Source organism: Vigna angularis, chromosome 4, assembly GCF_016808095.1.
Source record: "Vigna angularis cultivar LongXiaoDou No.4 chromosome 4, ASM1680809v1, whole genome shotgun sequence".
NCBI classification, from domain to species: domain Eukaryota; kingdom Viridiplantae; phylum Streptophyta; class Magnoliopsida; order Fabales; family Fabaceae; genus Vigna; species Vigna angularis.
Genome location: NC_068973.1, coordinates 27705309 through 27732434, shown reverse-complemented (window position 1 = coordinate 27732434; position 27126 = coordinate 27705309). Strand labels below are relative to the sequence as shown.

Sequence of the window (27126 nt, the reverse complement as noted above, 5' to 3'; positions counted from 1 at the left end):
TTCTAGAGTTTGGCAAGAGGAGCTTATTTGATAACTGAAATGAAATGGATTTGCTTTGGAATGGTTCACAATTGCTTTGCTGTGTTTTGCAATGGGTTCACAAGTTAATCTGTACTATTGAACTAAACAAAACATTAAACATGATCGTGCTATTGAACTAAGGGGATACTGCAGAACTCAATATTAAGTTGAACGACCAATGTCTATAACAAAAATAGGAACGAAGCTGAATAATTTTATTTAACGATACACATTTTGGTTCCACCAATAATGCCTGAAAATTTACATACGAATCAGGTATTGCACACTTACATGTATGTGGCATTTAATTTAGCTCTATGATCGGTGGAAACGAAACTAATCACGGAGGTGACGGTAGAAAATAACCTTATATTTATATTATTCAACAATTGCATCAACTATATGTACAAAAATAACAAACAGTAATATTTGCAACATTACATGCTGGCAACAATGGAAGGAAGTTCTGCGTCTGCTTCATGATCTGTGGCTGATGTTTCCATGGTCTACGTACAAACAAAAGTGTGATTAGGAAGTGCAATTTGATAGAAGCAGAGAGAAAAATAATGCATTACAAATTATGCACACCTCTGAATCACTTTTCTGCTCTGTTAGATAACGATCCAATGCACCCTTACCATAAAGAATTTTAGCCCCTCTCCCAGCACACCCCACATTTCCAACAGCTTCTTCATCGACGACAGCAGCGTCAATAACATCGTCACCTGTTCTAACATCAGGAATCTGCACAAAACGTTAAATAAGCAAGCTAAATAGTCTACACGTTTCATGAAGCAGTACAATTCAATATGCCCAATTTTAGTGAATAGAAGCTCAATTATTACTTGTGTTTTAGTTAAAAGGAAGACTTCGAAGTGAGGGAGGATTAAACACAAAAAATTTAGAGAACGAATTTCTGGGACATCATTGAGTATGACAAGACATTTAAGGACCACCACAAGCTGATCAAATGACCATTACATAGTCATTAATAATATCAAATGGCGGAAGCAATTAATCCACTGCTTCACAAATTGGGCACAAGGGTGAACCTAAAGAAGGACATCTTAGATTGATTACTGTCACCAACAGAAAAGAAATTACAAATCATGGAAAGTAGGTACTTGTTTCAAGTTTCAAAACTAATTTATTGTATCTATATTCTTCATAATAATAATAATAATAATATTATTAAGAATAATAATAGTAGTACCGCTTTTAGGGGTAGCACTAGAGGTCAATAAGCATGTAGGTGGGTGCCAAGATCCAATGCTTGATGATTGTGCGGTGTCATTAAATTTTACTGTCTTTAATGTTATGAACCCCCCACTAATTCTATAAGCAACACCAGCACCCCATGTCACACTACAAACAAATTACTTATACAAAAGAAAAGTTATGGCATACCTCATACATAGCATCTACCAACACATTCTCTAAGATTGATCGTAATCCCCGAGCACCAGTATTTTTAGATATTGCTTTTTTGGCAATTGATCTCAGAGCGCTTTCTGTATAATGTAGCTTTACCTGAAATTACATAACTTTTTTTGTCAAAACAGTCATTTCCATTCCAACAAAGCCTACATTCAAAATTCAATCGAGATAAGGACCAAATATTGATATACTTATTTGTAATGAGGATGACAATAGTAGTGATGGTGGTGACAAGGATTATCATATGAAAACAATAATGATGGTAAAAGTGATGATAATGGTGACACTGATGACAATAGTAATTCTTAGAAATAGAATTTTAAACCCAACTCAACCTCACAAATATGTCCTCCAAGATGAGATATATGTCCACTCATATGCTGCTTTTTGAATAAATAGAATGCATTATAAAGGTGTTGTGTGCGTTCGGCTGCAGCTAGTTCCTAGATATATATTTTCACATTCTCTTCTATCCACTTTCATACATTGTATCTTGTGTATCTAAAGTCGGTTATAATGAGATCCTAAAAGAGGGAAATTAACTCTCTAAATTTCATTCTAATTCCTTTGTATTATTCTCAAATTGGTTTTGTTGGACCCATTGTCCCATCCACTATCGGAACACTCACAAATATCTAGTCAAATGCACAAGATATTTGTTGGAAGTCCCACATCGACTAGAGATAAGGTCAATTCTTAGTTTATAAGTGGGGTGCAAACCTCACCCTACAAGCCGGTTTTGTGGGGTTGAGTTAGGCTTAAAACCCACTACTAACATGGTATCAGAGCCATGATTAGAGCCTATCCTAGCGAGTTCTAAGTGGGCATTCTATTCTTCTATTCCACCCGCTATCGGGCCGTTATCGGACCACCCAACTTCTACTATCACGCACGAGATGTCTATACCTCGGCGTGAAGGGGGTGTGTTGGAAGTCCCACATCGACTAGAGATAAGGTCAATTCTTAGTTTATAAGTGGGATGCAAACCTCACCCTACAAGCCGGTTTTGTGGGGTTGAGTTAGGCTTAAAACCCACTACTAACAATATTAGTACCTCAGCATGAAGGAGTGTATTGGAGATTCCATGTCGACTAGAAATAACGTCAATTTACAGTATAAATGGATGTAAACCTCACCTTATAAGTTGATTTTGTGATGATGAGTTAGGTTTAAACCCACTTCCTAATATGGTATTAGAGCTTGACACATACAACTTGAGGTGTTGAGTGTTTTCCTCTGCACATAGTTCCTAGATATATCTTTTTATATATCATTTTAGATTCTCTTCTCTCCCCTCTCATACATCGTATTTGATGTAACTAAAATTGTAAATACGAGATCCTAAGAGAGGAAAACTAACCCTCCAAATTTAATTCTAATTCCTTCGTATTATTCTCAAGTACTATAACATAATTATTAGAAATAGGACTTTAAGCCTAGCTAATCCTCACAAATTCAGCCTACAAGAAGAGTTTTACATCCACTTATATATTATCATTTAGTCATATATCTAGTTATTGTGAGATCTCCAAGACACTCTCGAGTGTGGAACAAGATTTTGTGGATAGCCGAAAAGCAAGTGACACAATAAGTCCCACAAACTTTGCTAGGATAGACTCATATCATCTTAGAAAGTGAGCTTAGGCCTAATTTTACCTTACCAAACCGACTTGTAAGATGAGGTTTATATCCACTTATATGTCATAATTAAGCCTAATACCTCTAGTTGATGTAGGATCTCCAATAGTAATACAAAATGATAGCAATGATAATGATGATGAAAGTCATCACAATAACGACATAAGTAGTAACAATTGTTATGATAACAAGGGTGATAGTGACAATGACAATAATGATGACAGAAGTGGTGACACTAGTGATAGTGTAATGATAATTGTTACAATGGAGATTTGATAGGAAGTTGAGAGTGTATGTAAGGAGGAAGAGAGGTTAGAGGTTAGTCAACTGTTAGTTAACAGTTAGAGGGAGTTAGTTGGCCAACTGTGTTAACAGTTAGGAAGAGCGGGAATATACTTTTGTATAAATTGTTGAGATGGGGAGAGGAGAGGGACTTTTGGGCAATTCAAGTGTATAAACAGACTGTTAGTCTTGTGGGGGAGATTAGGCTCCCTTATTACTTCATTCTTGTATTCTTTCTTGGAGATCAATAAAGTCAGAGATTATACAGAACTTGTGCTCTGTTGAATGTGTTAGTTGGGTGAAAGATAAGGTTTCTTTATCAGAAACCTATCAATTTGGTCCGACCTGCCGGATCCAAATTCTGGGGACGCGGAGGTGAAGAGATGGAGACGACGACAGGGGCAAGATTAGAAGCGATTGAGATAACAGTGGAGGGAATGAAGGCGGAGTCGACGGCGATACGTCGCGATTTACAACAAATTATGAAAATGCTGGAAAAATAGGGAAATCACGCGGAGATTAATTCGGAGGATAGCTCCGTGAATGATAACCGACACAGAGGGAATGAGGAGACCAGAGGCGGTGGAAGCGGCGAACGAAGTGGAGCACAAAAGCCTTGGAGGAAAAGGGTTGAGTTACCCACCTTTGACGGGTACGAGCCGTTCAGTTGGCTCAATCGGGCAGAAAGGTTTTTCGATATACAAAGGGTGACGGACGATGAAGAAAAGGTGGAGGTCGCCTACGTAAGCATGGAGGGCAGCGCGGCGTACTGGTTCACTTTCTGGAAAGAGAAAGCGAGAAACCGAACGTGGAACGGGTTGAAGGAAGCCATGGTTAATCGGTTTCGGTGGTGGATTCAGGGGGACCGTATTCGAGCAACTAGCTACTCTACGTCAGGAAGGAACAGTCGAGGAATTCGTACGTCAGTTTGAAGTATTGATGGGGCAGACGACGAGGATTCCAGAGGAACAGGTGATGGGCTATTTCTTAGCTGGTTTGCGGGAGGACGTGAAGGGTCATGTGTGGATCCAGAACCCATCGACGTTGATGGAGGCGATGAGGATTGCGTGCGATGTAGAAGATGTGATGATGAAAGCGCAGGGAAGCCAGGCTAGTGGACTCAAGACGAACCCATTCGGTGTGCGATCAATGGGTGTCGTGACGCGATCGAAATCGGCGAAACCAGCGACGAACCCGTTTGGAAGAACCGAGGGAGGAGGACCGGCGAGGAGAGAGGGAACAACGGCTAACACCGTGGCGAGGGGAAGCGCTGCAATTAGGGGCGAAGGTCGAGGCCGCATGGTTCGAAACTTACCCTACCCCGAGTTTCTTAAGAGGAAGGAGGAGGGGCGTTGTTTCCGATGTGGCGGCCCGTTTACACCAGGCCTTCGATGCGCCGAGAGGAGCCTACGGGTGTTATTACTGGCAGAGGACGAAGACGAAGGGGAAGAGGGCGAGGTAAACGACGACCAGGAGGAAAAAGTGATGGAGCTGTCCGCATGTTCGGCGGAAGGATGGACCAACCCGGGAACCTTGAAGTTGACGGGGAAAATTGGTGAACGGAGGGTGGTGGTACTCATAGACAGCGGAGCAAGCCACAAATATATCAGTAAGAGAACCACGGAGGAGCTGGGCTTGCCGGTGATCGATACGGGACCATACCCAGTGAGTTTGGATGACAGGTGTCGACGGATTACCCAAGGACGATGCGAAGGGGTGATTATCCGACTGGAGGGGGTGGATGTGGAGGAAGAGTTCCATGTTTTTGAGTTCGGGGGTGGTCGACGTGATTCTGGGGGTTGCATGGTTGGCTAAGCTGGGAGATGTTCGGACGAATTGGGGTAGCATGACAATGGAATATATGGTGGGGAATAAACCGATCACGATCAAGGGTGATCCACCCTATCGCGCCAGTTGGTGAAGGCGAGATCCTTGTGGAAGCTGGGAGATAACGCTGAGTCAGGAGCATTGGTGTGGGGTCTAAGTGCAATAGAGACAGCGGAAGATGGTGAGTGGGGAACAGATGTGACAGGCCAGCAGCAGGCTGAACTGGAAAAGCTGCTGCAAACCCACTATCGCTTATTCCAAGATATGCACGGGCTACCCCCAACACGTCACATACAGCACCGAATCAAGTTGAAAGTGGGTGTAGACCCTATAAATGTGAGACCATACCGCTATCCTCACATTCTAAAAGGGGAGATCGAAAAACAGGTGGATGATATGTTGAAGGCCGAGATCATACGCCACAGTACGAGTCCGTTTTCTAGCCCGATCATCCTCGTGAAGAAGGATGGGAGTTGGCGCTTTTGTGTGGATTACAGAGCTCTGAACAAGGCCACTGTATCGGACAGATTTCCTATTCCGGTGATAGAGGAGCTACTGGACGAATTAAGAGAGGCCAAGTACTTCTCAAAGATCGATTTGAAATCTGGGTACCACCAGATCAAGATGGAGGAGGAGGATGTGGCCAAGACCGCCTTCCGCACCCACCTGGGACATTTCGAATTTCTCGTGATGCCGTTCGGACTTACGAATGCGCCGGCCACTTTTCAGAGTATAATGAACCAGCTGTTACAACCGTATCTTAGGAAATGGGTGTTGGTGTTTTTCGACGATATTCTCGTCTATAGTCCAAACTGGGTGGACCATTTGAAGCAGCTGGGTGTGGTGATGCAGAGGCTGGAACGCAATGGGTGGGTGGCTAACCGGAAAAAGTGTGATTTTGGAAGACGGAAGATATGTTACTTGGGCCATCAAATTTCCGAACAAGGGGTGGAAATGGACAGTGATAAAATTAGAGCGATAGTTGAATGGGAAGAACCCAGAAACTTAAAAGCGTTGAGAGGGTTCCTGGGGCTCACCGGTTACTATCGGAGGTTCGTAGCGGGCTATGGAAAAATAGCAAAACCATTGACAGAGTTACTCAAAAAGGGGAGATTCACGTGGAATGAGTCGGCGAAGCAAGCTATGGATGCATTAAAGGCAGCTATCACGTCAGGGCCCGTGTTGGAGTTACCCGATTTCAACCAGGAGTTCCATATTGAATGTGATGCCTCAGGAGGAGGAATAGGTGTCGTGCTGACCCAAAACAGGAGACCCATCGCCTTCTACAGTAAGGCCTTGTCGGAGAACACCTTAAGTAAATCAATCTACGAGAAGGAGTTAATGGCTTTGGTATTAGCCATCCAACACTGGAGACCGTACTTGGTGGGAAGAAAATTTACGGTGCACACAGACTAGCGTAGCTTGAAATATTTGTTAGAGCAGCGGATTACTACCCAGAGTCAGCAAAACTGGTTAGCGAAGTTGATGGGTTATGAATTCGAGATTGTGTATAGGAAAGGTAGTATGAACCAGGCTGCCGACGGGCTTTCGAGGAAACATGAAGGAGAACGGAAAGAAAGGGAGTTGCAAGCTATCTCTAAGCCAATTTGGCCAGACTTCCAAGAGATCTTGAAGGAGGTAGAGGAGGATTCAGAGTTACAGAAGGTGATCGCTGGTCTGAAACATGATTCCAACTCGCATGGGGCGTACACTTTAGAGAACCAAAGGCTGCATTATAAAGGTCGACTGGTAATATCTGCAAACTCAACTTGGATCCCCAAGTTACTGGATGAATTTCATGTGACAAAGACCGGGGGGCATTCGGGAGTCTACAAAACTTATAGAAGGATAGCCCAATCTTTGTATTGGGTGGGTATGAAGAAGGAAATTATAGAATTTGTAGCCAGTTGTATAGTGTGCCAGCAGCACAAATATGTAACAGCATCCCCTCAAGGCTTGTTACAGCCTTTACCAATTCCTCACAGGCAGTGTGGGAAGAAATTAGCCTAGACTTCATAGTGAGACTACCTAAGTCACAAGGATATGATGCTATTATGGTGGTTGTTGATCGGTTGAGTAAATATGCTCATTTTTTGGCATTAAAACACCCGTATTCTGCAAAAACAGTCGCGGATGTATTTGCTAAGGAGGTAATAAGGTTGCACGGGATCCCAATGTCGGTGCTGAGTGACAGAGATCCCTTATTCTTGAGCATTTTTTGGAGAGAGCTGTTTAAAATGCAAGGGACTAAGCTCAAAATGAGCACATCTTACCATCCAGAAACGGATGGGCAAACGGAGGTTGTGAACCGCATAGTTGAAGGTTACCTGCGGTGTTTTTGTTCTGAACAGCCCAAGAGCTGGTATCCAATGTTACCCTAGGCAGAATTTTGGTACAACACAAGCTACCAAGGGGCAGCAAGATGCACACCATTTGAGACCGTATATGGAAGGCCCCCTCCCTCTTTCAGTCGGTTTATTCCAGGAGAAACACAGGTTGAAGCTATAGCACAAGATCTCATGACGAGGGATGAGGCCCTGAAGCAGTTGAAATATCATCTCAGCCGCACCCAGGATTTGATGACACATCAAGCTAATAAAAAAAGAGAGGTGGATATAAAAGTGGGGGATTGGGTATATCTGAAGATAAGGCCACACAGACAATCGTCCATGCCGGTGCGATTACATCCAAAGCTATCAGCTAGATATTTTGGGCCATTCAAAGTATTACAGCAGGTTGGCAATGTGGCTTTTAGGCTGGAGCTTCCTGAAGCAGCGCGAATTCATTCGGTGTTCCATGCTTCTCAATTAAAAAAAGCGGTGGGAGATCAAATAGTGGAAAAAGGTTTACCCGAGGAGTTGCAGGCAGCAGGACCTGCTTTTTGGCCAACAAAGATACTGGAGCACAGACAAATACAGCAGGGAGATGAGGTGTGTCGACAGGTGTTGGTAGAGTGGCAGACCGGGGGTGTAGAAGGGGCGACGTGGGAAGATTTAGCAACAATCAAGGACCAATTTCCGGAGTTCAACCTTGAGGACAAGGTTGAAAATGGAGGGGAGGGTAATGATAGGAAGTTGAGAGTGTATGTAAGGAGGAAGAGAGGTTAGAGGTTAGTCAACTGTTAGTTAACAGTTAGAGGGAGTTAGTTGGCCAACTGTGTTAACAGTTAGGAAGAGCGGGAATATACTTTTGTATAAATTGTTGAGATGGGGAGAGGAGAGGGACTTTTGGGCAATTCAAGTGTATAAACAGACTGTTAGTCTTGTGGGGGAGATTAGGCTCCCTTATTACTTCATTCTTGTATTCTTTCTTGGAGATCAATAAAGTCAGAGGTTATACAGAACTTGTGCTCTGTTGAATGTGTTAGTTGGGTGAAAGATAAGGTTTCTTTATCAGAAACCTATCAAGATTACATCGTGATAGTGATAACAACAATGTTGACAAGTTTTGACAACAATAGTGGAAGTGATGGTGGTTGCCAAAACCATAGTGGTGCTAATAGCAGCACAGGTTACTATGATAGTTTTGCTGATAATGGTGTGTGATGACGATGAAGGGGGCAATGGATAGATTTTGTAACAATAACAAAGGTGGTGGTGGTATTTAATAGTGGTTGTAATAGAGTTGGGTGTAGAAAGAGCAAAAGGGAGGACGACTATCTTATCCTACTGCCTTGTAGTCCAGCGCCCCACTTCCCCCAACCCCCCCTCCGGAATAAGAAATACACATTAACAAGATAGGATAAAGTAATCATATTTTATCGTTGCACCAAACAATTGCTTAGAGCAGCATAATATGGTTATCGTATCCTTTTCTAGCCTATCCTGGCAACCAAATGGGTCCTAAAACTACAATGAACAAGCAAGAAACAGAATTATTTATAAGTGGAAAGACCCATAAACCTCATACAATACAGTTTTGTGCCAGGATATTAGGCCAACCATGGTATCTTCTCATACTTAAACCATTGGAAACAAAACATGTCATCTATAAAATATACAAGGGAAAAGAATGGCGTTGGTAAAAACTTACCCCATTCATTTGAAACATCTTCTTGTATTGCTTACCTAGAGCATTCTTTGGTTCTGTAAGAACCTATAGAAAGTTAAATCATTAATGGCATTAGGTAGCAAGAAAAATTGACCTTGTAAGGTTTAAAAAAAAAGAGAAATTAAGGTATACCACACAATTTAATTGACTTATGAAGAAAAATAAAAGGTCAAAACAAAGTCATATCAGGCTATACTTTTAGTTCGTGAGAATGCCAGTCCTTCTAACCACTTCCCATCCAATTATTTAATCAATCAATAGATACCTAATCTACTACATGATACATCATTCATTTGTAAAAACAGCCAGATGAGAAAAGCATTACAGGTACAACTTTTCTGAGCAACCAAGTTGAATTATTACACACATAAAGACTACCTGAATGAGTTGATTTTCAGTTAAAGCTGACAAACTGACAAGGATAGGAAACCGCCCAACAAATTCAGGTATTAAACCATAAGCAATAAGATCACTACTTTCAACCTGCAAAATAATAATTTGAAAAATGTAATGATCCAAGTTGAATATAGTTGGGTTAATAAAAGCCGTTATCCTTAAAAGATCTGCCTCATGAAACTTACAGTTTCTAACAAGGATGATGCAACGGCAGCTTCTGTGACTTTACCAGTCCTCATGTTTGCACGTATAGGTGCCCCAAATCCAATAGAAGAATCATGTCGCCTAAAAGGGAATCAAAAGTTACTAGTTAGATACAGCAACACTTGATACTCCATGTTATCAATGTCATTTCTATTAAATTTTCAGGAGATATGAACCTATCTGAGATTGTTTTCTCTAAGTCAATGAAGGCTCCTCCACAAATGAAAAGTATATTCTTTGTATCAATCTGTGAAGAGATTCAGATGGCTCAACAGTTATATAAATAAAATGAAGACTACAGAAGCCTCTTAAGTAATATAAAAGGATACCAGAAATTAAATTCAGCCAAACCAAAAACGCATGTATAAACATTTGAACAAACTGGAGAATGAAGAGAGAAAAAGAACAAGAGAGATCAGTTAAGCTCTCTCATAGGTTTAGAACAAAGAAAACTCTTAAATGTTGAAATGTCATTGCAACCATGGACCAGCACCTTAAATATATCTGATAAGTCCCAACAAGCATATAAATAACTAAAATGGTAAAGCACAAAATACTAATACACACATACCTGAATATTGTCACCTCTGGGATGCTTTCGGGCTCCCTTCTCAGGAACATTGACAATCTTGATTTGAAAGAGTGCAACAGGGTCAATATAAATGAATTGCTAAAATACAAAAATCAGAAAGAAAAAAAGAAATCTAGCTTTGTTAACTATCCACTAGCTTTCAATGTTGATCACATGAAAATAACTAACCGTTCCCTCAAGCATCTTTAGTAATGCCTGCTGAACACCTTCACCAGAAACATCCCTACTGATATTAAGGCTCTCTGCCTGAAATGTAAAGAGTAGTTGTAGAAAACAGCAGACAAAACATTTGGTTTTGAAATTAGGCAGATGGAAGAAAAAGTAAAAACAGGGAGGAACCTTTTTGGTAATCTTATCAACTTCGTCGATGTAAATAATGCCTTGTTGTGCAGCTGCAACATTATAATCCGCAACCTGGAAATAAACTCATGCAATGTTGATTCAGACTACGGTTCGTAACACTATGTTCATTTATGACACTTTCATCAAATTGCAACCACTCTATTTGACAAAAGAAGCAATAAAAATCTTAAAGATTAACAAACCATGGAGAAAACCATACTACAATAAAAACAGAAGGGAGTTAAAGATAGAAGAAAATAATTCCCATCAATAGAAGATTTTTCAAAAGTTTGCACAACAATAAATATTATATGCAAAAACTTGTTGGGCCAGCAGAAATCAAAATATCTTAAGAAGGAAAATTCTCCACGTCAAACACTTTAAACCCATTTTACATTTGATTTCACGTGGATAAGGCTTTGAAATATTAAAATTTACATTTTTTTTTTATCAAATGCCAAATTAATCCCTCAGAGTGCACATAGAATCATTGGTCTTGATCAATCTATCAAATGATCCCCAAATTACCACTTTGTATTAAAAACACAGACAATCATTAACCAGAGTATTTACCATGATGAGCTTGTATAATATGGACTCCACATCCTCTCCAACATAACCAGCCTGTTCAAAGGTGGCATGGGGGTTAGACACGTAAGATAAACATGTTGCTTCAGAGAAAAAAAAAAATCAGGATGAAGTTTTTTGTGATAAATGGAACAAGGCATAATAAAGGCAAGAATTATAATCACAGTAGAAAAAGGAAACAAAAAAAAAAGATTCCCAAAGAACCTTAAGGGCACATTGAATTTGACAAATCGAAATGTTTTGGACATATATCTAAATTTCTCTATGATTAGATTTTGCATAAATTAGCTATACCTTTTGAGAACATAAAATTACAGGATGGTAAAATGTGTCTTTTATGCTGAAAAGGTACAACATAGAGGGGAGCTTAACAAATCTTTGAAAAGAATAAGCCTCCAAACATAAACAATTTCATTCACTAGACAACAAAAAAATATCAGAAAACAAGAATATAACTCACAAACTTGCCTGAGTGAGTGAAGTTGCATCTGCAATAACAAAGGGAACATTTACAAACCGAGCCAAAGTTTTGGCAAGTAATGTTTTCCCTGTCCTTGAAACAGCATCAAAGAAAAACAAGTTACACTAGTAAAGCAGGAGTAACAAGGAATTAATGAAATGTTCACAGAAACAAAGATAAAAAAAAAGGCCCAATTACTAAAAAATATGATTTCGGCGTAGTATATAGCTATATACCCAAAGAGCTCAGCACAAAAATTTAATATATTAGCTAAGAATCATCTATCTCCATTCACTCAAACAATTTGTTATTCCAAAACGGAAGCAACAAACATCAAATTATACACTATAATTTATAAAAACTAGAGGAATATAAACAGCTAAACACTGAGATAGAAGGAAAAAACTGATTTACCAGATCCTGTTGGCCCCATTAGAAGGATATTGCTTTTCTCAAGCTCAACTCTATCATCTTCAACAGCATCAGCCTTCACATTATCATCCGAATCTCCTGCAGGCCTAACAATCCAAATAGTAAGAACATGTAAAAGTCAATTTGCACACACATATACAATCAATCCACATAACTGAAAAAAACGTAAAGTTCAGTAAAGAATAATAACACTAACCACTTGGGTAAAGAAGACTCGTTAAATATCCTCTTATAGTGATTATAAACCGCAACAGAAAGCACCTGACAAATGCAATCCAAGCACAATTAATAACAACAACAACATCAAAACTCCCAAAGGAAAAAAAGTGTCGAAAAAGAGTGACAAACAAACACCTTTTTTGCCCTCTCTTGTCCAATAACGAACTTGTCGAGCCCCTTGCAAATCTCCTTCGGCGTAGGGAAATTGTTCCCTAAATTGGAGCCCCCCCAACACCCCTCTTTCGAATCGCCGGAGTTGGGGGCGCCGCCAGCAACTTCAAAGTTGGAATTTCCGGGACGAACGACAATCCCGCCGCCGGACCACACCTCGGGCGGGTCCCCTAACGAGGCAACAACGTTGTAGCCTCTCGAAACCCCGAAGGTGGCGCGTGGAGGGCAGCGAGAGCTCCCGGCGCGTGTGAAGCTGAAAAGCAAGTGGTTGAAGTGGACGAGTGCGAGGGTCGCTGTTTCCCTGCAAGGCTTGGATCGAAACGCGAGCATGGTTTGCGTTTGGTGTACGAGATTGAATTGGAAAGTTACGATGTTTGGTGTGTGAGGGGAATCGAAGAGAGAGAATAAGACATTGAGTGTGGAAGGAGCAGAATTGAGGTTGCCGGAAAGTAATTTGATAATTTTGATGATGTTGTTGTGAGTATAACGCCACGCCACACCACCTATCGAACTCCTCCAAAATCTTATTCCTTCACCCCACTACCAAACACTTCGAGAAAGTGAAGTGAGAAGAACTGACGAAATAGAGTCAGATACGTCTCATGGACTTTTTAAGAAAAATAAAATTCATTTACCTTCTTTTAAATATCTTATCATTTCAAAAGATTTTTCTCATCATCAACTACGTTTTAGATTATTAGTTTTTATTTTCTTGTTCGCCATGGGTTTTATATATACATTTAATTTGAATAAAAACTATATCTTGCAATATTAGTCGAACAAAAATTAAGAACAGATAATTACATATGTTTTTAATCATTTAATTTTTGTGTAAAATTACATTTTGTTTTTATTTTAAATTTTGAATTTCTTTTTTATAATTTAGTTTTAATATTCAAATAGTATTAAGGAATTGGTAACTATATTGTGAGATGTGTGTCCATTTCATCGTAGCATTTTAATACATTAACAAATTTTTAACATTATTTTATTACGAGAATTAAGTTTGAGAATAATAAAAAGTGAAGATAAAAAAAATTCAATTTCACAAACGACTAAAAAACATGTTTCTCCAATTATAAAATTACTAATAGCTACGTAGAATTTAAATAATTGGATGTGGTAAATTAGATCTTTTGAAACACTTATTAAGAAAAGTTTAATGATTACAGTGATCTTTATCTTTTTTTAAATCACAAATTGTCTTTTTTTTTTTCTTAATTCAATTTTTATTTGTTTAGGACCGAATGTATATTGTAAAGACTTCGTTTCCGTAGACCGTTTTCTACCCCTATTACTTGTTTTAAGTTTAATAATAAGCTTTAGTCCATCCATTCTCTTAGTTAAGGAACACGGGTACCAAGTATCGAGATTGGGATACCCGATCCTCGATATATGGTATGTCAACATGCTTTAGGGCTATAGCCCTTATTTAGAAAGGTCAAAAGGCACTTAGCTCTGTCTAGTACAATTTCTAATTTAGAAAATTTGATACAATCTGAACCTTTCTGTGTACTAACATCATTAAAGAAAGTATCACATGCTAGTTTGAGTTTTTTTATTTGTTAAATATTTTTTTATTAAAGTTTATTTTTATTTTCATTGTTTTAATTTTAAAAAAATAACAAATTTTCGACATGCTAAATCAATTTTATGTCCTGTGACAATGGTAGCATGATGTGATAGGTAGTATGATGTGGCAATGATAGTGTCACATATCACTATCATGTCACATGGCCTCAGTCACCATTTAGTCCTTGTATCTTTAATGAAGCTTTCTCCTTACACCTTACTAAGTTTACCCTACACTTCCCAATTCTTTTCTAGTTCCAACTGTTGTCAATGAGAATATTTTGGTTCTATAAAAAGCTGACACACCCACTACAAAGAGAAACCTTCCTCTGTCGCATGTCACGTTTGAAACCCTACACCCCCTTCTGGACCCTTTCTTACGCTCCTCCCCTGCTCCCCTCCTCCCTCCTTTTTCACCATTTTTTTTAACGTGGTGAGTGCTCTTCCTTCCCCCTCCTCCCTAGTTTGTTCAGTGTTTCGTGTTGGTGTCGTGGTGAGCTGTAGTAGGTATCTTCTTCTCACACATTTCAGTACATCAAGCTTAGCTTTTTCCAGGTTAGTTATTTTGATCTCTTATTGTTAGATTATATGATGCATGGATTGGTGTGGCAAAAAAAATGCTTTGTTGTATGATAGAATATATTTTTGTGCTTCATTTCTGTTGATATGTTTGAGCATCGTTTCTACTTGATCTGAGCTGAACTAGGAGGCGCAAGCTTAACCGCACTTGGAATTGCGGTTAATGCCCGCCACACTTGGAAGTGTGGATGAGGGTGGTGCCGCAGTTGGATCTGCAGCTGATGGTAACCGCAGTTGGATCTGAGGCTGATGTTAACCGCAGTTAGATCTGCGGTTGGGTTTTCAGCATGTCAACGCACTTGGAAATGCGGATGCGGGTTGTTCGAAGTTGAATCTGCGCCAGAATCTAACCGCACTTGGATCTGCTACTAGTTGTCGCCGCACATGGAGTTGCGGTTCAAGGTTATTTTTTCTGCTTTTGTTTTTTTGTTTATTACGTTAGTATATTTCTTTTTAACAATTTTTATTTTTGTTTGTAAAATTTTATATTTATATATTATGTAATTTTAATTTTTATGTTAGGTTTAAATGTTAAATAAAATTTAATATATTATTGGAGTATATTATGAAATTTTTATTTGTTTGTTAAATTTTTTTGAAATTTTTTTTTTTATATAATATTTATTATGTATATAATTTTATTTATTTTTTTTATTTTTGTTTATGAATTTGTAATTTTGGTTATATTATTTATTTAATTAAATAATTATTATTATCCCAAAATTTATTTTCTTACAAATTACTTTTTTCTTATTTGTAATTATTTAAGTATTACTTAAGTAATTTTTTTGTTATTTTATTTAATTGTTTATTATTTTATTAGTCCTTTTTTATTTTTTGATTATTTATTAATTGTTTTAATATTTATTATTATATAATTATTTTTTTTGTATATAATATGTTAATAATATAATTGGTTAATAGAAATGGTTAGAACTAGAGGTGCATCATCTTATCGTGGTGAGGCTTCATCCTTTCGTGGTGAGCCATCATCTTCATCACATGATGAAAGGAGATGACCTACAACATCTGCTCGTAGAAGACGCGTAGAAGAATATTGCGTGAACGTCATTGATGAGCATGATCATGAGGAGCAGGAGGAGTTTATACAGTAGGGACATGGTGAGGATGATTATGTTGAGCAGTCATTGATGAGCATGATCATGAGGAGCACAGACAAGGAGCGGCTCCTGGCAGCTTCGGGTGGAAGGGGTACATGGACGAATCGAACATACACCGGAATGAGAGGGATCTAGAGACTGTATAGGTATGGGACTATACGGTTGAAGGATAGCTTAAAGGGATTGATTTGGCTACTTATATCACCAAATGCATTTGCTTTTCGGTAGCCTAACTCATAAGAACTCCATAGTTAAGCGTGCTTAGCTTGGAGTAATTCTGGGATGGGTGACCTTCTGGGAACTTTTCCCAAAAAGTGTGCGAGTGAGGACAAAGCACACTGGAAAGCCTGGTGGTGATCTGTAGGGGTAGTCGATGGTCTCTGTGAGTTGCCGGGGCGTTACACAACCTATCGTACACCTACCTATCATGGGGAAATTTTGTGAGGTGGAAGAGTCAGAGTTATGGGACATTTATTCAGGTCTCGTACCTCCTTCTCGCACATACTTATGAGCAGCTAGGAGATGCTAGTTTCACTACTATCAAGCAGATAACTGGATATTCCACTCTTCTACAAGTACATTTTAGTTTTACAATTTTTTAAATATATTTTAGGAATGTATAAAATAATTTAAGTAATGTTTTTTGTAGAGTTGGATATATGAGCACCTTCCTGGCATGGGAAGGAGGCGAGTGTCGAATAGGTACACAAAACTCGATCCACGGGCTTCACGATATATAACTCTGAGGCAGGGTTGGAGTCTGATAGAGGAGCAAACATATCTGGATGGGCTCATGTATGATGTGGTCATCTGGCATCCATACATTTCACACAAACATACCTGTCCATTCATGGCCATATGTATGTTTTCAGGATGGATCCAACTAGGTGACATGATTCACCGACATTTGCTTGAATGCGTGTTGCATCAGTTTGGTTTTCAGCAGATTATACCACGTTCACCTGAGAGCCTTCTGATGCCAGACATTCCTATGATTGATTGAGGTATGTAGAGCATGTCATTACTGGTGTCGTTGAAGCTCATGAGCTTTATGCGTGTGTTGATGGATACCTAGTGTGGTTTAGACAGGTGTGTCACCCATACATCACTGTAGCTAACGACGATGACCGACCAAGTCTTGCATCGCACATGACGCGACACCTTCCGGATGACATCCCGGTGGCCCCAGTTCGTCGTAGATGGTCGCTTGAATCTGGATTGTTGGTATGTAATGAAAATAAGTGTGATTGTTTATTATATCAATTTTTGTTTACATAGTTAATTTATTTATTTTGTTATATTCATTTCAGGGTGGTATGAGGTGTGTGATCAAGATGTTGCAGAGCATGTTAACCTGTCGAGACGTCACATAGGACACTATAGCTTATCAGCGTACTACTGAGACACTACAGGTTGCTCGTAGATCCGTTGAAGAGTATGAGGCCAGTATTAGTTATATATGTTTTTTTAATGCTTATTTATGTAACGCTTAATTATATTTTGACTCTTTATAATGAATATTTATTATGGTTTTCATACTGTGACTAATTATAATTTATTGAACATGTTAATATGAATCGTCTTCGTTCAATCAAATTATATAACGAGACACAATTCAAATAAAGGACAATTAATACGATAATTAATTCAAAACAATGAATTAGTACAAAACATATTTACAATGAATAAATAAATTACTAGAAAAAAAACTTAAATTCAATCTTCTCCAAGATCTACATAAGTTCTATTAACTCCCATTAACTCCATAAATGATTGCATCCTATGTGTATAAAATGAGGACTATGATCGCGCCTCTGGGTAACAATGGTTTGAGGAAATGATGTCCACCATGGGTAACAAACACCATCTTCTAATTGAACCTGTAAACATAATATTAGTAAATGAATTGTAATGGGTAATGGTTATGGTATAATAAAAATGAAAGTTTACCTATACGAAATGACATCCATTAACAAATCTAATGCATAAGATTCGATGTTGTCTGATATCAGTAGGCGATGGAGTGCGTAGTGGGAATATGGTAAAACTTTGAACATATGACAAACATACTAAGATGACATTGTATCTATTTGCAATGACATAACCAATGTCTGGTATGGTCATCCACTTCTTAACATTAACCTATAATGGTTGAAGGTAAGTATTTATGAAAAGAAATACAAAATAACAAATAAGTAATTTTTATGAAGTAAATAACAAATACATGTGATTGATCGTGGACAATCAATGATTGGTGTAGTTCTTCCAATCGATCGTAGCTTCCTACTATATTTGCGTATTCATCACGCCATTAAGTTAGTTCTTGATAAAGGTCATGTTGTATAATGGGTCATGCCTCTTCACATAGACCTAACAAAGCAGCAATACATCGATAACCGCAATGAGCATCGACAATAACATCAACAACATAAATAATGTATGGATGACAGATCAGATGAAATTGATTTAACATTGGTATTGGCCTTCACACAACTTCTTGCGGCTTCGATTTGGCTTGTGATTTTCGTGAAGAAGGCTCTATCTTGGAATGAAAAGTGTCAACGTGCTCAAAATATGATGGGTCACGTTTCGTAGACCTATCATGACATGCAACTTTAGTCTTCTGTGCACATTTTGTTTTCACTTTAAGCGACGGAGCAACCATAGATGTCATCTCTGGGCAAGCAATTTCTAGCATCTTCTTCTTGATGTTGACCTTTTCACCAATGTCAACGTTTTTGAATCATTCCTGTACCAGTTGAACTTCACGATCAAGGCTAAACTCTGGAAGGGATTCAGTACACACAATACTTGAAATGCTTAAACGGATCCACACAACATGTATTTCACCTAGAGGAATCATTGCAGGCTCATATCGTGCTAATACACAAGCACATGGTAGGCCATACGTTGAGCTCAAAATGCATCCACAACAAGCACTATCGAAACCGATTTGATTCACTCGCTCAACTTCATCAGCAATAAGTCCTAGAGCATATCGTGAAACACGTCCAACAAGTCTTCTATATCTCAATCCTTTATAAGCATCAATCATTACGTTAAAACTTTTTTCAAAGGACGCTCTAATCTTATTATGTTGTAGGACAATGACGTTATGCATAGCATCCCAACACAAGCATAGGTCTCCCATACTAGACCCCAATAATCTCTTCAGGTTCCAATGCGCAGACTCAACCCTGTCACAAAATACATTAATACTATGACAACAAATATGAAATTCATAAGTAAGGTCATTAACAATAATAATTACTTGTTTGTTGTAGTGTTTCCTAGATGCATGACTTTTTTTGTCCACACCTTGACGAAGTATGCCTTGTACGGAATGATCCAAGTATAGATCACATAATCAAAAAATAAAGGTCATGTAGTAGAGGCATACTCAAAACGATGAACATAAGCACCAAACTTCGACTGGTCATTACAGTCCGTCACATTTTTCCACACTTCCCTCAACACATCCCATGCCTCAACATTATCCACTAACATCTTGCATTTCGCTTTCACATTCTTCATAATGTTGAATGTACAAAGCATCTGATACGTCTCAAGAAAGACATTGCTAATAGCATTTATCAAAGCAAGGTCTGTGTCAGTGACAACAACGTGTGGACCGCCCTTTGATGTCAAAAGTAATCCTTTAAACCTTTCCAATGTCAAGTGAAATTATTTTGGCGTTCACTTGAAAGCAATGAAAAGGCGGCTGTGAATGTCAATCCAGTGGATGTGACTCCTACAATCTCAAGCAACGGAAGACAATATTTGTTTGTCTTGTACGTGGTATCCATTAAGAAGACAATATTAAATGAATTTACCAGGTTCACTGAATCAAAATGTGTCCAAAATAGGTCACTTACTAAGTCGGAATCGTCCAAAATTCTACTTCTTTGGATGTATTTGTCTTTATTTAACAACATCATCAACTGTTGCATTTCAGTTCTCAACCCTCTCAAAGATCTTTTGTAAGTGTGTCTCGCGTTATATATTTGCTTTATCGTCATCACATTATCTTCATTATGTTCTTTAAGAGTCAAAAGAATATTTGATGGCTTAACTTGACTCTTAGTCATGTCAACAAAAATTGATTGTTCATCAGTATTTAACCTCCCCGCGAAAGGATGATCAACCAAAGTCTTTGCTAATTCATGGTTATGATAGCCGCACATAACCTTTAATACCCAACCGTGTCTTTTAAGTTTACCCCTCAACCTAAACGAACACTCACATTTTCTTGTGTCAGATACACTAGCCTGAATATCTAGCTTATACTTCCTATACTTCCCACTCCTTCAACAGCCTAACACAATGAATGTTTTCCTTCCAGCTTCACTAGTTGTTGTGTTAGATCTTATAATCACGACAACAAATCCAAGGTCGAATAGAATCTTTCGAACCCATTCAATTAAATCAGCGTGTGATGGGAAGATTTGATCAGTGGAAAACTTATCGGTGATACCAATTGATATAATCCCTGCAACGGAATTATTAGCGTGGAACCAACTAAGAGGGGGGGGGGGGGTCAATTGGTTATATACTATTATTTTGCCTTTTATTATTTTTCTCTTAATTTTTCTTACTGAGCAGATAATTAAATATAAATGACAGAGTAAGGGAAAGAGAAAAATTACACAGGTGATTTTATCCTGGTTCAGATCACTCGGATCCTACGTCCAGTCGCTTATCTCAAACAAGATAAACCTTTTTCACTATCACAAAATAGTTACAAATATTAATCACAAAGAAAAACAATTTGTAAGAGTTTAGAAATACCACCTCTCTTGAAACCACAAGAGATGAACTTACACTTCCTTTGAATCTTCACAAAGGATGACCACCTCCTTCGAATGATTCACGAAGGATGATTCTCTTCCAGGCACTTCCTCGGATACACCAAGGATGAACAAGCTATTCCTCTGTCACCGCAATAGTACTTCAGGACTTTGCAGACAAGAGTTTCCTTAGCTTCAACAGAGTTCTCAAAGAGTTCAGAGATCTTTTGCACAAGGGAAGAGTTATTTTTGAGATGAAGAGTGAGTCATTTTATAGACTCAGCCTAATACTCTTCCATTCTTCGAAAACGGGCCATCTAACGCATATAATCGATTAACACAAGTATTAATCGATTAAAATGAGTACAACGGCTAGTTTTTCAAATCTGAAACCCACAACGGCTAGTGTTAATCGATTATTCTCAGGAATAATCGATTAACTAATCGATTATTATTAGCTTTAATCGATTATTACAGTGGCAATTGGGTTTTCAGTGCCAGCCTCGTTTTAATCGATTAAAACTGGGTTTAATCGATTAAGACGGCTTGTGGATGATTCTCAACAGCAAGTAAATCAAATATAAATTACAAGAATCAACCCTAATACATATTTGAGCACTATTACATCAACTTTGATTATTATAAAAGCTTTATAAAATACAGAGATCTTCAATTTGTCTTTATGGATCTTGACTTATGCAAATCTGTTCATCATCAAAACTTCATCTTTGATTTTTGCTAACATTCTCCCCCTTTTTGATGATGATCAAAAATTCTTCTAAGTTTAAAGCTTTTTAATAATCTGAAACAACCACAACTCACGAAAGGAGAGATTAAAAAAAATAAAGAGTTTAAACTATCTTCTCCCCCTTTTTGATCATAAGAAAAAAATATGTGCTCCCCCTTAATAAAAAGAAATTATGCATAGAAGAAAAAGAAATGAACAACAACTTTGCATAGTAAGATATAATAGAGAGCCAATCATACCTCTGTATTTGGTCTGACTTACCTCTTTACCTGTCTCATCTTTGTCTAAGTAGCAGGATGTTCCCATGGGAGTTGATGCTTCTTTAGCATTGTCCATCTCAAACTTTTTAAGGATTTCCCTGCAATACTTGGTTTGAGATATAAAGGTTCCTTTCTCCATTTGTTTGATTTGAAGTCCGAGGAAGAAAGTGAGTTCTCCCATCATTGACATCTCAAATTCTCCCTGCATGGACTTGGCAAAATTCTCGCAAAGAGTTGCGTTAGATGAACCAAAAATAATATCATCTACGTATACTTGAACAATTAGAAAATGTTTTCCAATTCTTTTAATAAATAATGTGGAATCAATTTTTCCTCTGTTGAAACCATTTTCTACAAGAAAATTGCTAAGACGTTCATACCAAGATCTAGGTGCTTGTTTTAAACCATGTAGTGCTTTCTTTAATTTGTAGATGTGATTTGGATTTTTAAAATCCTCAAAACCAGGTGGTTGTTCAACAAATACATCTTCTTTGATATAACCGTTTAGAAAAGCACTTTTAACATCCATTTGAAATAATTTAAATTTCATTATAGATGCATAAGCAAGAAGCAGGCATATTGCCTCTAACCTGGCAACTTGAGCGTATGTCTCATCATAATCTATACCTTCTTCTTGACTATATCCTTTTGCCACAAGCCTAGCTTTATTCTTGGTGATGTTTCCTTCTTCATCCAGTTTGTTTCTGAACACCCACTTTGTTCCAATTACTTGATGAGTGTCTTTTCTAGGAATTAATTCCCACACTTGATTTCTTTCAAACTGGTTGAGTTCTTCTTGCATTGCGATACACCATTTTTCATCTTGAAGGGCTTCTTTAATATTCTTTGGTTCAATCTGTGACACAAAAGCAACATTCATACAATAATTTACAATATTACTTCTTGTGTTTACTCCTTGTGTGATATCGCCAATTATGTTGTCCAAAGATAATCCTCTAGGTTGTCGCCATATTTTATTTAAATCTTCATCTTGAGGATTGTCATGATTCTTCTCTTCATTTGTCTCCTTTGATGAATCTTCACTTGTTCCTACATCAGATTCTTCTAACTCAAGAGGTTTTGCCTCAAGGTCCACAATTTCATCAAAAGTAACATGTATGGATTCCTCTATTGTGAACGTTTTCCTATTAAAAATTCTATATGCTTTGCTTGTTAAAGAATATCCAAGAAAAATTCCTTCATCAGCTTTTGAATCAAATTTTCCCAAATTTAGTTTTCCATTGTTTAAAACATAGCATTTGCATCCAAAAATTTTTAAATGGGAAACATTTGGTTTTCTATTTTTGAAAAGCTCGTAAGGAGTACGTTTTAAAATAGGCCGAATTATCATTCTATTTAAAACATAGCAAGCAGTACTCACAACATCAGCCCAAAATTGTTTAGGAACATTATTTTCATTTAACATAGTACGAGCAAGTTCCTCTAAGGATATATTCTTTCTTTCTACAACTCCATTTTGTTGGGGAGTTCTAGGTGAAGAAAAGTTATGAGAAATACCATGTTCTTCACAAAAATTTTCAAATAATTCATTTTGAAATTCACCACCATGGTCACTTCTAATAGCTTTTATTCTTATATCCTTTTCATTTTGAACTAAAACAACAAACTTTTTAAATTCTTTAAAAGCTTCACTTTTAAGAGTGAGAAACAAGGTCCAAGTGTATCTTGAAAAATCATCAACAATAACCAAAGCATAATAGTTTCCACCAAAACTTTTTATCCTTGAAGGACCAAATAAATCCATATGTAAAAGTTCTAAAGGTTTTAAAGTAGAAACAATATTTTTTGAATGAAAGGAATTTTTAACTTGCTTACCCTTTTGACATGCATCACACAATTTATCTTTTACAAACTTTAATTTAGGTAAACCAATTACTAGATCTCTAGATATAAGTGTTTAATTGTTGCATATGTATATGAGCAGCACGCCTATGCCATAACCATGGGTTTTCCTCTTTAACAACTAAACATGAAATATTTTTATTTGATGCATTTTCTAAATCAATTAAATAAATATTATTATGTCTAACTCCTTTTAATGCAATTTCAGAAGAATCATTCTTAAAAATAGTGCAAGAATTCTTCTCAAAGGTTACCTTGAATCCTTTGTCGCACAGTTGACTTATGCTAATTAAGTTATGCCTTAGTCCTTCTACATATAGCACGTCTTTGATCATCAAGGTGTCTTTGCTTCCTATATCCCCTTTTCCAAGAATTCTTCCTTTGTTGTTGTCACCATAGGTAACAAAGCCTTGTTTCTTTTCTTTAAAATTTGTGAACTTCGTCTTGTCTCCTGTCATGTGTTTTGAGCAACCGCTATCGAGACACCACATGACTTTTCTTGATTTCTATAATACTTGGCTGACATTATCATCATCTGCCATCAAACAGATGTTTGCTTCTTCATCTGAGTAGCTTGAATCTGAAATGGTTTCATTGTCGTCTTCCCAGGCAATGTAGGCCTTCTTTTTCTTGAAGAATCTTTTCTCCTTTTTGTCTTCACCCTTCTTTTGATTTGGGCAGTCTGCTTTTAGATGCCCCTTTTCTCCAAGCCGTAGCATCGGTAATTTGAGGAAGATACTTGATTATCTTTCTTTTCGTATCTAAATCTTCCTTTACCTTTAGACTTCATGAACCTGTTTAACCTTTTGATCACAAGACTTAATTTTTCCTCTTCGTCTGAGTCTTCATCTTCTGATTTGCCTTTGCTTCTTTCAACCTCCGACTTTAATGCCAAACTCTTCTTGTTGTTTTTGGCTTTTGCTTCTTCTTCATCAAGTCTTCCAAGATCTAGTTCATGTTCCCTCAACTTTCCAAAGAGTGCCGCCATAGTCATGGTGTTGAGGTTTTGTGACTCCGAGATTGCAGTCACCTTTGGTTGCCACGACCTGTCTAAAGACTTCAAGATTTTAATGTTAAGTTCATCGGTATCAAATGACTTACCCAGTCCAATGAGATGATTGACAATGTTGGTGAAGCGTTTTTGAACGTCTGAAATTGTTTCTCCTTGCTTCATCCGGAACATTTCATACTCTTGGATTAAGGATTTCTTCCTTGCCCTCTTTACATCATTTGTTCCTTCATGCGTCACTCTGAGTACGTCCCACATTTCTTGAGCAGTTTTGCAGACAGAGACCCTGTAGAACTCATCAACAGTCAACGCTGATGCAATGATATTCCGAGCTTTTACGTCATTCTGAAATCTTTTCTTTTCTTCAATGGTCCATTGACCACGGGGCTTTGGTTCCTGTGTATTGTTAGTAGGAACAGAAGAGTCAGACGCAATAACATCCCAAATTTCACAATCAATAGATTCAATAAATATTTGCATTCTTACCTTCCAGAATGCATAGTTCTCACCTGTGAATAGTGGGGGTCTATTGATTGATGCACCCTCTGCAAAGGTTTGATGTGATCCTGCCATTTGAATGACTATCAAAGCAAGCTCTGATGCCAATTGTTATAATTGCTGCAACGGAATTATTAGCGTGGAACCAACTAAGAGGGGGGGGGGGGGGGGGGGGGTCAATTGGTTATATACTATTATTTTGCCTTTTATTATTTTTCTCTTAATTTTTCTTACTGAGCAGATAATTAAATATAAATGACAGAGTAAGGGAAAGAGAAAAATTACACAGGTGATTTTATCCTGGTTCAGATCACTCGGATCCTACGTCCAGTCGCTTATCTCAAACAAGATAAACCTTTTTCACTATCACAAAATAGTTACAAATATTAATCACAAAGAAAAACAATTTGTAAGAGTTTAGAAATACCACCTCTCTTGAAACCACAAGAGATGAACTTACACTTCCTTTGAATCTTCACAAAGGATGACCACCTCCTTCGAATGATTCACGAAGGATGATTCTCTTCCAGGCACTTCCTCGGATACACCAAGGATGAACAAGCTATTCCTCTGTCACCGCAATAGTACTTCAGGACTTTGCAGACAAGAGTTTCCTTAGCTTCAACAGAGTTCTCAAAGAGTTCAGAGATCTTTTGCACAAGGGAAGAGTTATTTTTGAGATGAAGAGTGAGTCATTTTATAGACTCAGCCTAATACTCTTCCATTCTTCGAAAATGGGCCATCTAACGCATATAATCGATTAACACAAGTATTAATCGATTAAAATGAGTACAACGGCTAGTTTTTCAAATCTGAAACCCACAACGGCTAGTGTTAATCGATTATTCTCAGGAATAATCGATTAACTAATCGATTATTATTAGCTTTAATCGATTATTACAGTGGCAATTGGGTTTTCAGTGCCAGCCTCGTTTTAATCGATTAAAACTGGGTTTAATCGATTAAGACGGCTTGTGGATGATTCTCAACAGCAAGTAAATCAAATATAAATTACAAGAATCAACCCTAATACATATTTGAGCACTATTACATCAACTTTGATTATTATAAAAGCTTTATAAAACACAGAGATCTTCAACCTGTCTTTATGGATCTTGACTTGTGCAAATCTGTTCATCATCAAAACTTCATCTTTGATTTTTGCTAACATCCTTTGCTCCCTCTTTCTTCTTTACGAAGGCACATACTTCTCTCTCACACACTCACTCATTCATTACTCACTCACCTGCAAAGTTTAAGGCATACCCATGCTCAAAACCCATACTTCCTCCTACGGTTTCACGTATACTCCAACATTTCCCTTCCTGCATGCTACTATTTCCCCATTGTCGTACAAAGACACCTCAGACCCATTTGTCATTTAACCCAACACCCATAATTTAACTCCATTAAATTCTCTCACCTCCTGTATTCTCCTAATCTTATTCACTCATTGAAGACTCACAAAACTCCCTCCCACAACCTGGAATGCTCATTATTCTTTTGCTTGAACCCATCACACACTTCTCTCCTCAATCTTCTTTTCTTTTCACTTACCCGAAAAAGGCATAACCCTCCTAAGTAAAACCCCATGCACATCCACACTAACCCCCTAGGACGTGAAGCCTCCCCCACTCAAAATAAAACCTCAATATTCTTCTTACTTTCATTTCATTGCCTACGTAACAGTAACCCATCACCCATTCTACACACTTTGTCAATCTAACTGGATGTAAATCAAACTGGATGCCAAACTGGATGATCTAACAGAACAATTCATTTGCATGATGTATATCAACTGGATACTATAAGCCATAATATGACAATAAGGGAACAACAAAAATGAGACATGATTCACAATGTAATGTGAAAATAAACATAAAATGATGATAAGCAAGCATAATCATAATAATATTAGACTGCACAGGGACATGATTCATAATCAGCAATAAAAATAACAACGCACAGTGAAATCGCACTTGGAAGTGCGACACCCCTAAACCGTAGGTCAAAGTGCGATTAGGGTCAAC

At 37.8% G+C, this 27126-nt stretch overlaps 1 protein-coding gene across 2 annotated transcripts; it reads right to left on the bottom strand.

Moving 5' to 3' along the window:
• Window positions 1-204: 204 nt before the first annotated feature.
• Window positions 205-13254, bottom strand: LOC108331630 (CLP protease regulatory subunit CLPX1, mitochondrial). Of its 2 annotated transcripts, none has more exons than XM_017566445.2 (15): window positions 12624-13254; window positions 12466-12530; window positions 12252-12355; window positions 11846-11925; window positions 11363-11413; window positions 10787-10861; window positions 10616-10693; window positions 10427-10483; window positions 10032-10102; window positions 9837-9936; window positions 9634-9738; window positions 9238-9300; window positions 1429-1551; window positions 610-765; window positions 205-527 (listed from the first exon to the last, which is right to left on the bottom strand). In XM_017566445.2, the coding sequence occupies exons 1-15, from the start codon at window positions 12987-12989 to the stop codon at window positions 459-461; spliced, it is 1563 nt and encodes a 520-aa protein (XP_017421934.1). In that variant the 5' UTR covers window positions 12990-13254; the 3' UTR covers window positions 205-458. The 2 variants fall into 2 exon arrangements, with proteins under 2 accessions (XP_017421934.1, XP_052732198.1); XM_052876238.1 differs by having other exon boundaries at window positions 12252-12347; window positions 12624-12696.
• Window positions 13255-27126: the final 13872 nt, after the last annotated feature.